Source organism: Protopterus annectens, chromosome 7.part1 (genome assembly GCF_019279795.1).
Source record: "Protopterus annectens isolate FY-2018-M chromosome 7.part1, PAN1.0, whole genome shotgun sequence".
Classification (NCBI taxonomy): domain Eukaryota; kingdom Metazoa; phylum Chordata; order Ceratodontiformes; family Protopteridae; genus Protopterus; species Protopterus annectens.
In genome coordinates this window covers 406,269,560-406,284,686 of record NC_056740.1, presented here as the reverse complement: position 1 = coordinate 406,284,686, position 15,127 = coordinate 406,269,560, and the positions used below count along the sequence as shown (strand labels likewise).

At 37.5% G+C, this 15,127-nt stretch overlaps 1 protein-coding gene across 1 annotated transcript in view; it reads right to left on the bottom strand.

The window, feature by feature from the left end:
* Window positions 1–15,127, bottom strand: part of CDHR4 (cadherin related family member 4) — a 764,521-nt gene that overhangs the window by 479,993 nt on the left and 269,401 nt on the right. The window contains exon 8 of the mRNA XM_044078501.1: window positions 5,388–5,521. Within this exon, the coding sequence (XP_043934436.1) occupies window positions 5,388–5,521 (134 nt within the window). The remainder of the gene's footprint in view (window positions 1–5,387; window positions 5,522–15,127) is intronic.

Below are 15,127 nucleotides of genomic sequence, written 5' to 3'. Positions count from 1 at the left end.
AGACCATACCACTAGACCAGGCAGAAATTACAGCCAGTAGCTATTTAGGTTAAAATGAGTGGTAAAAAATGGATCAGAAATACAAATAAATATTAATAAAGCATAATCAACTTGAAGTGCATCAGCATTTGAGAAGAAAAAAATAAAAATAGCTTTTTTGTCTCTTTTTGATGATAAATTGTGTTTGGAATGCCTGGAGGTTTACAAGTTCAGCACAGTTCATTTCTGTCAGTTCAAGGCTTTCCATGCCTCTCAGAGTCTTGAATAAAAGACCATGATGAGCACAGCTCAATGCACCTTACAGGAGACAAGTTAGAGAGGAATCCGATCAATCCCAACATTGCCACTATTGTGAATAAGGATATCAGTGACAGCACAAAAAACATCGTGGCTGCCTGAAGAAATATAGATATGACACATCCCCCATTGAAAAAAATCTCCTTTCCGAGGAAATACTACTTTTATTTGTGTTATTTTTGCTCTTATGCCTAGGGTTGCCAGCTTTCTTTGTGGCTAAAACCGGACTAAGGTCACGCCCCTTGCATTACCCATAACCCCACTCATTCCCACCCCCTCTCCCATCCATGCTCCACCCATTTTGTGACATCACTGATATCAGCTGATGGGATACCCTCTTTTTCTCTTCCGGATGCCTGCTTTCAGCCTGTAAAAAAGCATAGTAAATCAGCCAATTTAACAAACACTGATAGTCTGTTTCCTTTTGTGAAACAGAATATTGGAGTTTGTACTGTTGTACACTGTTTTCCTGACCACCAGAAAATTGATTGGATTTGTGGATACTAGTCCAGAAAAAAAACAGATGGGTGGCAACAGGAATGATTTCCAATTTCCCACCTACTGGTCAATGTTATGCTTAAACAGGGCTAGGGATGGACTCTGCTTCACATGAGTGGGAAGCTTGTTCCAGTGTATGGGGACCCTCTGAGACAGATTTGTGTCTCATCAACATGGCCTATTTATGTCACAAGCAAAATTTAAATCCTTGGATCTACTGGCTCTGATACTGTTCATTTTGTGGATGTCCAAAAGATCCATCAGTGCTGGATCCAAGGATGCCTTGTATGCCAGACATAGATCATCTCTCAGTAACCTAAATGTGTGACAGACCCTTTCAATGTGGAACTTGAGGAACATGCACTTTTCTAAGACCCCAAATGAAGTACGTCCCTTGTAATGAGACACACACACACACACACACACACACACACACACACACACACAGACCAATGCCATAAAGGATTGTCTTATCTGTCCACCACCACTTCCATCAATAAATACCAACCGTCCCAGGCTAGCTGCCAGCCTGTCCGGCCCTGCTTTGCCACTCCTAAACAGTCATGATGAATGAATTACAAAAAAAGAGAGAGTAATACAACACTATAGAAGAAATAGAAGTAGTAATAGTATTACTTTTATTTTTTTATCGTAAGGTGACAGAAGTGCATATTAAACTTGTCTCAATCAGTGTTAAATAACTTTTTTAATAGCTTGCTACCCATTACTCATTTTCATTTATGGTGTAGTATATTTCTTACATAATTGCACTGCTAACTGCTAAGTCCTCACCTGGCTGACCTAGGCTATCTCTATCTAATTATTTCCACGACACAGATGAAGTTTAGCACATTGACACACTGACACACACCCCTTTGGCTCTCTTGTCTTGCTCTCTTCACGGAGGAGGGAACTGGCTGCTTGCTTAGGTTTAGCTAGACTTGAAATTCGCCCGCAATTTGATTTCCACATGGCGGTGCTGCTGTCACTGTCAGCTGTTGTAATAACTAAGCACGCATGCATGTTGATGATTCCTGCTATCCCAAGAACCAGCCACTCCCCTCCATTATAACCTTAGTTACCACCACCATAGTGAAGACGTTGTTTGTTTTATTTTACTTTTACTTGATTCTGAGACTGTCATGATCATCTGTGTGGCGTGCTGTAAAGTACTTGGGTAAATTGTAAATGCTCAGCTAAAAATTGAAATGTGTTGTTGTTGTGCCATCCCATCCCTGCTTCCACCACCGCTTCATCAACTATTGCAAAGTGACTGACATCGCACGGTGGTCATGTCGGAGAGGAGACGGTGTAAATGTGTAATCGCTTGAATAATTAGGAGAAGGGTTCAGTGAAATAACTTTCTTTCTGTTAGCTTCCCGTATATTTTACTTTTGAAGTTCGGAAGAACTCTGTTAGGAACAGATTACAGTCACTCACTGACACTGAATGGCAGGTGTTATATAATAGCAGAAATACCCACAGTGACAGGAGGGGTAAATTAAAAGTAAAGCTCCATGCCACCAGCAGTCAGATTCATTTAGCCAGAGACTGTCAGACTGAGTATGCAAGAAGTCTTGTGAGTTGTTTTTGTGTGACGAGAGGGTAAAGTGAAGGCATGATTGCAACAACAGTTACTTAAGTCAGCAACTGACGTGAGAGCCCACCGAAGAAATTATAGTTTCATTATCTGTACCACCAGTACCAGAATGGCTGCATATGCAGTTGGTTGGGTTGGTGGGAGGAGGACAACAAAGACATGTTATGCAGCCAGCTGCCAGGCAGAAAAGATAAACTAGAAAGTGCTAAAAACGGGGAAAAATACTGACGTTGTAGTACTCTAAACTACTACAGAAGTTGAGGGTGGGTTATAGGGAATAGCAGTTACAGCAGGGTTTCCTTAATAGGGCTGAGTAGGCAGTACCATATTGCTGATTTCTGTAGGGGAAGAAATTCATCCTGAACACTTCAATCAGCATAAATCAAAAGCGACTAACTTTTGTAATTCCCCCCACATGATGGTATAGTCCTAAACTGTTGTACCATCTCTTCCGATGTAACACTGCTAAAAAAAAAAACATGCACCTATGCACCTAGAGAATGTGGAGCTGGTACTGGTAATATGAATTAAACTAGAATTTCTTGCCTTCGTGGCTCTCGTCAGTTGCTGACTTAAGTAAAGTAACTTGTTGCTTGCAATCGTGGGTGGCATTGTGTGCAGTACAGCTGGCAGCTGCCAAAGTGGAAAACCCAGACTTCACAGAGTCCGGTTTTCATTATATTTTTTAACTGGACTGTTTGTCGGAAAACCGGACAGTCCGGTCAAAAACCGGACAGCTGGCAACCCTACTCATGCCTGATGACGATCAAGCTCCCCCACCGTTATGTGCTGATTGTGATAGTAATTGTAATTCAGAGACATGCACATTAGCCAGCAAAGAGATCTTTCAAGTCACTGAATCACAAAACAACATATTGTGTTTAATGAATTCTGAGGTTTGTCTCACTCTAAAATGTGGGACTCACTATTTCAGTTGGTGTAGTAGTGCCTTAAAAAAGGCAGTAAACATGGCTATACTTCCTGTTACAATGCAATGACATCATTAACTCCTTACAGACAGTAAAGAACTGGAGGACAGTGCAGAGTTATCTGGGTTTAAATCAAGGCACACGGTTTGATTCTAATCTCAGGTTACTGACTAGGCTTAAAATGGCCATTCAGGGCAATTAGTCTAGCATTCTCCTATGAACTTATGAAATGGAAGGTCATCTAACTTGTCTTTCGTCAGTTGTCAGCCTCATAGCACATGGTATAGTCAGGCAACGTATCAGTTACCTGATGCTCACAAAAAATGACCTATTGCTTAACTTGTATCAGACTACCTGTGACAGCTGCAAATATTTAGTTAAGATGGAGGCATCACTCTCATATATGAGCACAGTCTGTGAGCACAACACACCTTCACAGCTCTGCACACAAATACCTGGAAAATTATCATACACTGAGGCTGTAAAATGTCATTACCTAAGCATCTATATGCACTATCCCATTGGTATACCCTTGCCAGTTAAGTCTGACCACAAACTGATAACCTTTTCCTACAAAAACTCAAAACTAGCAGATATAAATATCATAGTATTCAAAGACTTCAACAGTTCTAACCTCCTCCAAGTCTATGATGAACTCTCAAAATTTTAGTATAGTTGTAACCCCCAAAATATAGTTATAGCTATCAATTATACATAAATTCCATGCTCACAAAGATATATATATTAACATGACAATTCCTACCAGAACTTAACAAAATGCAAAATTCAAGAATAAACCAGCCTGGTTGTCCATGCATAAATAATATAATAAAAGATAAAAAAAAATCTTAGAATACACAGGGAAATTAAAACCCAACTAATTAAGATTAACATCAAAAAAGTATGTAAGGTAGTTAAAAACTCCATCAGGAAAACAAAGGCAATGCATAAACTTAAGAGTAGTGTCACAAGCTAAGACTAATTACAGACCCTTTTTATATCAGGAAACTAAGAAATAGCACCCATCTTTGCTCTAAACCTATTCAAAATGGCACCACCTATTTAGATACAGTAGATATCACAAATACATTATCAAAGAAATTCAGTGCAAATTTCATCCCCAAGTCAACTGTAGAACACCTACGTATTCTAAAAAATCTCAGACTCTCTATCATCACAAAAGAAAATTTGCTAAATCCACTTTTCAAAGCAATCTACATCTCATGGAAATTGATAACATAACCCAGCTGCCTGCTAAACAGCACCAAACATGCAATTACGAACCTGCTCCTATCACTGTTTCACCACTTTTGTCCTTAACGTATGGCACACAGCATTTTTGATGCCGTCTCACAAATGCGGCCCCAGCACGGACACTGGAAAGTATAGACCCATTAGCCTGACAAGCCTCATCTGCAATACCATATAATGGGTTATATCTGACCTGATAAACCAACATTTTAAAATTTTTTTAAGATTAACTTCCAACAGTTTAGTTTTCTTAAGGGTAGATCCTGTCTAATAAAACTGGTTGAATTCTTTAAGAGTATAACATAATGCCACAGGCAGAAGTTATGCTGACCATACAGTGCACGTAAGCCTAGCCAAGGCATTAAATACCATATCACATGTTAATCTAATTAACAAGTTAAATGTGCTTCAAAATGACCCCTATGAAGTAACGTGGACAGTAAATTGGCTGAGGAACAAACCCACACTGGGAGGGTAGTAGATGCTTCCTCGGAGAGCATGAAGCTAACCAGTGGCTTCCTGCAGGGGTCCATACTGGGACTTCTACTATTCTGCATATACATCTCTGATCATCAAATCAAAAACAGGGATCCCTGATTAACCCAGCCTGTAGATGATTGTAAACTGGGTGTCATCCTCAAAACCCCCTATGACATTTAAAAGATGCAACTTGAACTTACATATGTTAATATTTTGTACACACAAAATGATAACTCAGAAGAATATGGTTATGCTGATTGAGTTCATGCTCTTATTAGATTAGATTACCAGAGATACAATGTTACTCTACAAGAGATACAATGTTACTCTACCTTGATCAATCCAGAAGGACACGCTTGGTGTCACCAGATGATAGCGTAAATTTGTTCCGCTAGATGCTGTCACTTTTGTTACATAGATATCAGGACCTATATTTTCTTTGATGGTGACATTTTGTACTGGGAACCTAAAGAAGGAAGAAAAATACTCTATAAAAACAACACCATTAATGCAAAATGTTTCAAATTGAAGAGATAAGTGTTCCAATTTCTTTGAGGCTTCATGCCAGTTAAGTTTTAAATCTTAAAGAAGGATGGTCCAGGGACACTGTGTGACATATCTTAATCACCACCAATTGTTCTGTCACCCACTTTTTGTGTAATATGACAGCATGCATATCCTATCTCACGTGTCTTGGTGAGCTGCAATTTAAATTTATTGTACGTATCCTATACCAGAAAAATGAGTTCATGCTCTTACAGCATCATTCAATGTTTTTCTGGGTATTAAACAGCTGCAGCAAAATTAAATACTTTTATTATATCTCTTCATTAAATATTTCAAGAATTGTGTAAACCAAATTGGAAATATTCAAATAAAATGACTCCCCAAAAATGAGAATTAATTAAACTATTATAGAAAAGAGTATAAACATGAATAAAAATTATAGAATATAGCACATTCAATATAATATATCGATCAATTTCAACTTAGAATCTGTCCTGTAACAAAACAGTTTTAAAAGTGTCTTATAACCTAAATGCTGCTAAAACAAATTCAACTGAAGTGTAAAAGTGAGACATCCTGAGAAGAAAAATACATAATATGTAATTAACGCTGAAGTAGTCTAAGCGTTTTTCTCATTTATTAAATCTAAGTCATCCACCAAACACTGAGGCCGAGCCAAAAATGTTTAATAAATATCTTACCAATATAATCTTTTTGAAAGTCCCATAAATAAGCATTTTTACATTTGCAAAACATATGGAAAACATCAGCTTCAGACTGAATACAAGACTTTAAAGTATATCCATCAATATGAAGTAAAAAAAAATAATTTAAAGGGGATGAAATATACCTTTTGACATGTCAAATGCTGTACGTAGTTAAGTTTAAAGAAATAAATGGAAAGGAAATCCTTACTTCGGGTACACTAGCAATTCATTTGGAAGTGAGAACTTATCTGAACGTTAATCCTAAATACTAGAATTTATAGAATAACCGGAGTGTACTACAGGTGCTCACGTGGTCGCAGCTGCTGTATCCCTGCTCACTAGCAAACAAGTGCTCCAACCCCCACTAGCCCGGCCACCTCCTTTATACACAGCCCTCCCAGCATCTGATCCTATAAAGTACATAGCCCTACCAGAATTTAACTCCTAAACCTAAAACTCTCACCTAGTTCCCAACTCAATCCCTTGGTCCCTTACCTTAAACTCAGCTCCCCCTGCATAACCCTAAAGTCCCTGATTTATTCCTAAATTTAAAATTCAACCTCCTAATCCTAACTTTCTGGATCATTCCCTGACTCAAACTCCATTATCACCCCTAAACCTAAAACTCTTCTGCTGCTCCCTAACCCTAAAATGTCCTTCTCATTCCCTAATCCTAAAATCTCCTTCCCACTTCCTGATCCTCAAAGTCCTTCTTGCTCCCTAATCCTAAATCCCCTCTCCTGCTACCTCCCCACAGCTGCTTACCCAAGCTAATATTCGAGTTCAAGCACAAGCAGCAGTCTATCTGAATTACACGGTGCTTGAGTCCCCAGCTCCAAGATAGTGGTTTTCGAGCAGCTAGGGCTCGAGCACCTGTAGTGAACCTGAATAACCACCTACCGTACTTTACTTTGATATTGGGGTGTCCTATTTATAGCACTTAAACTATTGTGTGGAGATGAACTTTATTTAAAACTACTTATCTGAAATTGTCTGTAGAAGTAAAGGCTTAGAAATAATTTCCAAGATTATATTCAAGACTGGAATGGAGCAAAATCATTGTCCCTTATCTGCAAATGTTTGGTGAAAAAAAAAAACAGGCAGAAAAGTATCACACATTTTCAAAACCTAGAATAAAAGGAATTTATGATTTAAAATGGGTACATTTTTGGTAAAATATTGAGGATGTTAACAGTATCCAAAAACACAATCACATTTAAGCAAGGACATTAATTCTTGAAATGAAAAAAAACTTTCTAAGGGTCAGTGTTAACCTTTTGACTGTTTTTAACAGATACTGTAAAGAGGAAGAAGACAACGTTCTAACTTTCTGGAAAATAGATACTCCAGATATTACCCTATACAGTAGCCTACGTTGCACCCAGTGGAGCAAACCAGGGCATCTGAACTTTGCTCTAGAGCCTTAGTTGTAGTGTGATACATATAGAAGTTTGAGATTTTGTGCTACCTAAGATATTTTAGGGAATGTAGTTTTCTCATAAGATATGTGTGTATATGTAGAATACTAAAGAAATTTAAAAATCTTTTTCTTTCTTTTTTTTTTGGAAGAGAAATAAAGAAGGATATTGAAATAAACTGTGTGCAGAAATTTAGTAAAAACATAGACCAGAATTCATTAAGGTACCATGATGTGTACAAGTCAAGGTACCTTTCCCAGTTCAACGACTGTCCTAACATGGTGCTGCATTGTGCTGTAACATAATGACATGCAGCACCATGAATGCTAATGAGGCATTCCAGATTAAGGAAAATGTTAATTAACCATGTGTTATCTTCTTTAGAATGCCTCCAGGAAGACATCCGCATGGCCAGGTGATTCAGGATATCATTCAGCCATGTAGAGCAGTATGGCTGTTCACACCATGTCATGGTACTGAACATAGCCAAAAAAGACTGTGTTCAGCTGTCTGCCATGACTATGGTAAAGAGATCATGGGGCGATCATTAGACACCAGGGAATACTCCTAAGTGTGAATACCATATAGGCAAAGACAGCAGCACAGCGATCAGGGGTGAGGGTAACTCTAGACACCAAGGATACATAATACCTCATTGCCTTACTGACACTGACATTAGAACAAGGATCAGGAGTGTAAAAACTATAAAAGGACAAAAAAGTCAGAGCAGGTATTGAAACAGTGTTGTGAGTGTGTGTGTGTGTGTGTGTGTGTGTGTGTGTGTGTGTGTGTGTGTGTGTGTGTGTGTGTGTGTGTGTGTGTGTGTGTGTGTGTTCTGGTGCATGACTGGGGGATGTGACTGCCTACATGACCAACAGTTTATTATTATCATGACGGGCAGATTAGCAATGACCTGCATGTTGCACAAGTAAATGCGATTCATAGACATGCAAATTAGCTGATAATGAGGTCTTACGTTATTGTGGCTAAGACTGAATTGCAATTTGGCATGTCATGAGAGCAAGGCCTTTTTAGCATCAGCAGTACCACTTCAAAAGATCCCAGGAATAGTCTGAGGAATTTACATTTTCAAAACTGTGACCTTTGAGAGGAAATAAAAAATGAAAATATTCCATCTAATTGTATCATTTTTTATACGAGATCTAAAAATAATATCAGTACTTCAGACAGATGCATTATATAAAAAAAGAAAGAACATGCAATATTCCATCTAAGGTTATCATTCTGTGGGGTTGGGAGGGTGGCCTAATGGTTAAGGTGTTTGCCTTGCATGCACAAGGTGCAGGGTTTGAGTCTCATAAGAGATAATTGGCTAGGCTTAAAATGGCTCGAATGGGCAGTTAGCTTAGTACTAATCTATGAACCTATGATATTAAATATTCAAAGTGTTTAAACAGATAGCTCACATTAATATATGTAAATAACGTTAAACAACAGGGTGTTCACCTGCATCTATGTAAAACTAATTATCAGGTAGAGTAAATAGTAATGATTTGTTTAAATTGTGCATACAAGAATTAATAAAATTATTAACAGAAGAAAGGATATGTTAAGAAATATCTGACTTTGGGAAAAGGTGCACAGAATTACATCATCAAAGGTGTTAGCTTTTATGTGAAAATCAGATAGCCATGGAAAAAGGGAGATAGTGTGAATAAGTTAAATAATGGTTTTATATAAAGGCTGAACAGAAGGGTAACAAGGTCAACCTTGACTTGTCTGGTACCAGCAAAAACAGGAATAAAAATCAAAAAGGAGTTACCAGTCCATAAACCAGGAACGAATGATATAGAGAAATCTTATACTTTAAATAACCCAGCCATTCCTGGAAGTTTCGGACAATTGCATCATTATGGCTTTCAAAAAATGTCAAACAGTCAAATGCTTTTTTGCCTTTTATAGTCCCACCCAGGCACACATTTTCCACCTCCTTTATCTTTCATTTTAACCAACAACTTGGGCTGCTTAACACAAGGATTCAGAACTCTAGACACAATGTTCATCTACTGCCTGAATGTATCCAGTGCAACTTCCATAACTACTTTCGAGGAAGTAGTTATCACTTGTCAATTATTCACTTCAGTGAGAGTTGGGAGCCAATACTGACAAAGTGCCCCCCTCCAACACTATGACTGGTCTCAAAAAATCTCTTCACTTTTCTCCATATTTATAGCCATCGCTCCAAAGATGACACATTGTTATAGCGCTACTGCCCAAACTGCAGTAAAAATACACTTTACATTATAAAGATGCACACATCACAATAATTCTAGTAGTGTTTCTTTTTTATTAGTTTAAGTCTTCAAAATCTGAAAATCTATACAAATCCAAACATATTCTTTCTTCATATTATTTCTATTTACTCAGTTCTGTTTGTTTAATTATGACACCTACAGCCTCCATGTACTTCATTCCCTACTTAGTTCAACAGTGCTGACAAACATTTTTACTTTGGTCTGCAGCAACACTTTATTCTAACTTTTACAAAGTGCTACATAATGCTTGCGATGCCCTACAAAAACATATAAACTCAATTGCTTGCAGTGATCTTCCTCTTATCTGTAGCCACACTGATTCCAGTGGATCTGGTTTCTTTCTGTTTATTCATAGGTGTTATCCTCGATGGTGTACTTTGTTTTGCTTTCATTTTCACACACAGCCTGTAGTTTGCATACTTTCTTCTCCTCGGTAATGCTTGTAATCAGTTTGCCTGAAAACTCACTGGCTGTGTGCACACAAAGTGCCTTGTTGTGTCGAGTCAGATTACCTTTCTAATCTGCATCTGACCTGATTATTGCCAATTACACACTCAATTCTATCTCTTATCAATAAATCATGCACATGTCCAAACTCACACTGTTGCACTATGTGGTTCAACTCACTTAAGGAAAAAAATGCTGGACCAGGCTAACATCATAAAGTATAATCAACAAATTGAGCACTTTCATTTATGGTTGCCACCTTTCATCTGGCCAACACTGGTTAAAAGCCACACCCCTCACACCTCCCCTAACCACACCCATCTCTACCCCTCTCCCCAGCCACTTTGTAGCATCATTGTCATGTCAGGTGAGGAGGAACACCCTCTTTTTCTATTTGTGATGCTTTGTTTTCTGCCAATTTACTATGCTTTTCTGTAAAAAAGCATAGTAAATCCATCAATTTAACAAACTCCAATAGTCTTTTTCCTTTTTTGAAACTAGAATGCCAGAGTTGGTACAGTGTATTCTGGACTACTGGGCAATCATTTACATTTCTGAATAGTCTGAAAAAAATGGATAGTTGGCAATACTACATTCATTCCATAATGTAAGGAACTTCTTCTGAACTGAAAGTGACATCATCTTCCAGTGCTTTAAAACATGTCCTCTTACATAACAGATGACATCACTGGGCATGCATAAGTAATCAGTTATTTGAACTGTACTCTTAAAGTTACAGACCTATTTTAAATGCATACATTAAAAATACTTAAAATACTTGCTTTAATAAATATAAATATGAATATAAACACAAAAATGCACATTTTTTCTAAGATTAGATTATATCATGAATATGATGTGCATATAATGTTACAAATAACCAAATTGATATATAATGTATAATAAATATATACAGAAGTACTTAAATATGTTTCTCCTATTGTGGTTGAAATGTATGCTTTCTTAAAATTTGTTTAAATAAGGTGCAACAATCTTTAAAAAGAGAACGGTTTTATGTCAGGTGCTGCAATGTCGCTAAAATGCTACTAATGCTGATGGGTTTTATATAATGTGTTACAATGTAGCTAAAACACTACTAAGGCTGATGGGTTTTATGTAATGTGTTACAATGTAGCTAAACACTACTAAGGCTGATGGGTTTTATGTAATGTGTTACAATGTAGCTAAAACACTACTTTTATGTAATTTCTGCAATGTAGCTAAAACACTACTAATGCTGATGGGTTTTATGTAACGTGTTACAATGTAGCTAAACACTACTAATGCTGATGGGTTTTATGTAACGTGTTACAATGTAGCTAAACACTACTAATGCTGATGGGTTTTATGTAATGTGTTACAATGTAGCTAAAACACTACTAAGGCTGATCGGTTTTATGTAATTTCTTACAATGTAGCTAAAACACTACTAAGACTGATGGGTTTTATGTAATGTGTTACAATGTAGCTAAAACACTACTAAGGCTGATCGGTTTTATGTAATGTGTTACAATGTAGCTAAAACACTACTGAGACTGATGGATTTTATGTAATGTGTTACAATGTAGCTAAAACACTACTAAGGCTGATGGGTTTTATGTAATGTGTTACAATGTAGCTAAAACACTACTAAGGCTGATGGGTTTTATGTAATGTGTTACAATGTAGCTAAAACACTACTAATGCTGATTTTGTCATTTAATCATGGGGGCTGGGAAGCATCAAGCAGTAATTACAAATATAATTATTGCTATTTCATCCTAGCTTCCCATGCCCCCCCCATACTAAAGGTGGAACTTTTTCAAGAGTAAAAAATAAAACATTTTTTGAAGTTTCTATATTCCTTAGAATATCTACTCAGGCATTACTAGTGTTATTTTTTAACAGAGTACACATACTCATAACTCCTGGTTTTCAAAGCTCTTTTGGTTTTCCCTACATAGAAAGCTGAGCATGTCATGCAACTAGCAAGATATAAAACTGCCCTCGTCATATTTACAATTTGGGGCAATTACCCTTGGGTAGATACTCACAGTAATGTTCACTGAATCAAAAACATTTTTACCTTTAGAACTTGTTACATTTTTTTCATCCAAACCACTGGTCAAACAAGTCTTTCCATGCAATTGCCAAGCCTTGCATACGCTATATTGATTTCATTTTTAGACACAGGGCTATAAAACTGTCCTCATTCAAATATTCCAGCATTTTGCTTGAGCAGTTGAAATAGTCATTTAGCACCGCCCCACCTGACCCACATCCTACAGTTGGTGCAGAGCTTAAGGCTATGAGCTGTAGTTTCTGTGGGACAGGGTTTGATTCCCTCAGCAGTCATTGGGTTTAAAGTTTATCATAATGGTTAAGGTGTTTACCTTACAGAAAGAAGTTGCAGGGTTTTTTGATTCTCAAATGGGATAATTGGCTAGGCTTAAAATGACCCACAAGGGCATTTAGCCTAGTATGAACCTATGAACACATCACCTTTATTAGGGTTCGTTTCCGTGATGGATTTGTCATATCATAAGTTGCTTACCAACTTTTTTCTTTCTTGCCTAGGTTGTGATATTTAGGGTTTGTGTTGTAAACAATAGCTTTTCTAATATCATTCTTACATACTCTGTAAAGTAAAGCTATTGGAGGGGCCAAAGGGGATTGAAGACACTTTTTTGTCTTGACTGATAGTCTCCCTGCCAAACCACTGAACAACAGATTGGAATTAAGATTTTTTGGAATATAATTTTAACTCAGTGTCTAAATCTACCAAATTTATGTTGGCAGAAGGGGAAAAGATTTACAAAAACATCAAATGCTACCCAAACTACTTGATTTCTATTCCAAAATAAATGCCTTCCACACAATAGATAATTCTATGGCTCACAGAACATTTAAAACTTTGCAAGACAGAAATGTTGCTTTTCTCTTTCCCCTTATGATATTAAATATCACAACTCCTTCCCAGGATATGAGGTGAAGGAACACTGTATATTTTATGTTTTGGCAAGTCCACTAAAAGTGAGCTACAGTTCAAAATTTGATTTCAAAGCTTCCAGTTTTCTGACATATTCCATGAAGCTTCAAAGCTACTGGTGGTTGTAGTAAAGACTTTGTAGGCCAACAATCAAAGAAATATGACTGAAGGATTGGTGGTCAAGTAGACTGTCACCAAATAAAATAATATGTATGTATGCAAGCACTTTTCTCTCCTGATTGCTCCAGAAATAGTCACTTTGCTGTTAACGTTATAAGAGTGCAATTTTATTTTTTCATGAAAAATGAGAAAATTAAATTGATCCAGACTACATGTATCTGCACTACAGATTCAAAAAGGCAGAACTAGGTTGAACAATGCAAACTGAGGAGGAGTGAACATATAAGCTTTGGCAGCAAGTATGTTTTACCTCTCCTATGGCCTATTCTCCTGTGGTTGTTGCATTGGAGCTTGCTGTATGATTTACTGTGGGAAATGTACTGTCTATTGATGCAGAGAAACATTTAGAATACATCAGTAATGCGGGTATTTATGCAAGAGTTATTTAATGAAGCTTTCTTTGCTATTGTAATATTATTTTGTGCTGTTTATTTTATGATTAGCTGCCAGATAGCTGTACTGATCTCAATGGGACTCTCCAAGCGACCTCTGTCTCTCTGGTCAGGCTCCTGATTTTTTTCATTGCATTAATCCTAGTAAATATTCTTTTTATTCTCCATGTTTTGGTCATCTGGTTACACAGGCTTCATTTATCATATTAATCTCCTCACAGAATTAAAAAAAAGACAGAACTTTGGTCATGACTCTGAACATGATGTAGTCAAACCCATGCTACTAATTTTAAAGAGCACAATTTATAGGTTCATAGGTAGGTACACTAGGCTATTGGCCCTAGGGCCTATATAAGCCTAGCCAAAAGGTACCCTGGCTTTTGCCACCCAAGAAAATTATTTTCCTGTGCCCCTGTCGAGTAGAGCCACAGAAGTGATCCCGGGGTGAATTTCCTATCTCCCATCCAGTCATCAAGATTTTTCTTGAAGATTGCTAATGAGGAGCTTTGTTTGATATAGATAGGTAGTTTGTTCCAGAGTATGGGAAGTCTCTGGGACAGGAATCTTTCCCTCCAGCATGTTCTGTTTATTGTGGTGACAAGATTTAGGTTCCTAAAGCATGTAGCTCGGAGGGATTGGGATTTCTTTAAGTGGAGCATGTCCAAAAGCTCTGGGTTTGACATAGCTTTGTGTGTTAGGCAGAGATCACCTCTGAGTAGGTGATATGCGACGGAGTAAAGCTGCAGTATTTTGAGACGGTCTGCATAGGGTATCTGTTTGAGGCTGGTAATCCTCTTTGTGAGGTATTTCTGCCACCTTTCCAGTTGTTGTAGATGTCTTGTATGGTACATACCAAAAGGGGCATTGTGCTCTATAATGGGTCTAATGAGTGACGAGTAGATGGGAACAATGACCTCTTTTTTCCTGGATGAGAAACCTTTTGTGATGAGGTGTGCCATGTAGAAGGATTTCCTGACTACTGTGGTGATGTGATTATCAAAGGTGCGACTACTGTCCACCTGTGTCCCAAGGTCTCTTATCACACTTTCGGTGTTAAGTAGACTACTGCCTATGTGGTAGTTCATGGGTACAGAGTTTTTACCAAAAGGGATGACAATGCACTTTTTGGCATAGAGAAGTAAGTTCCCCTAACCCTTATGCAGAAGACTGTGCATCC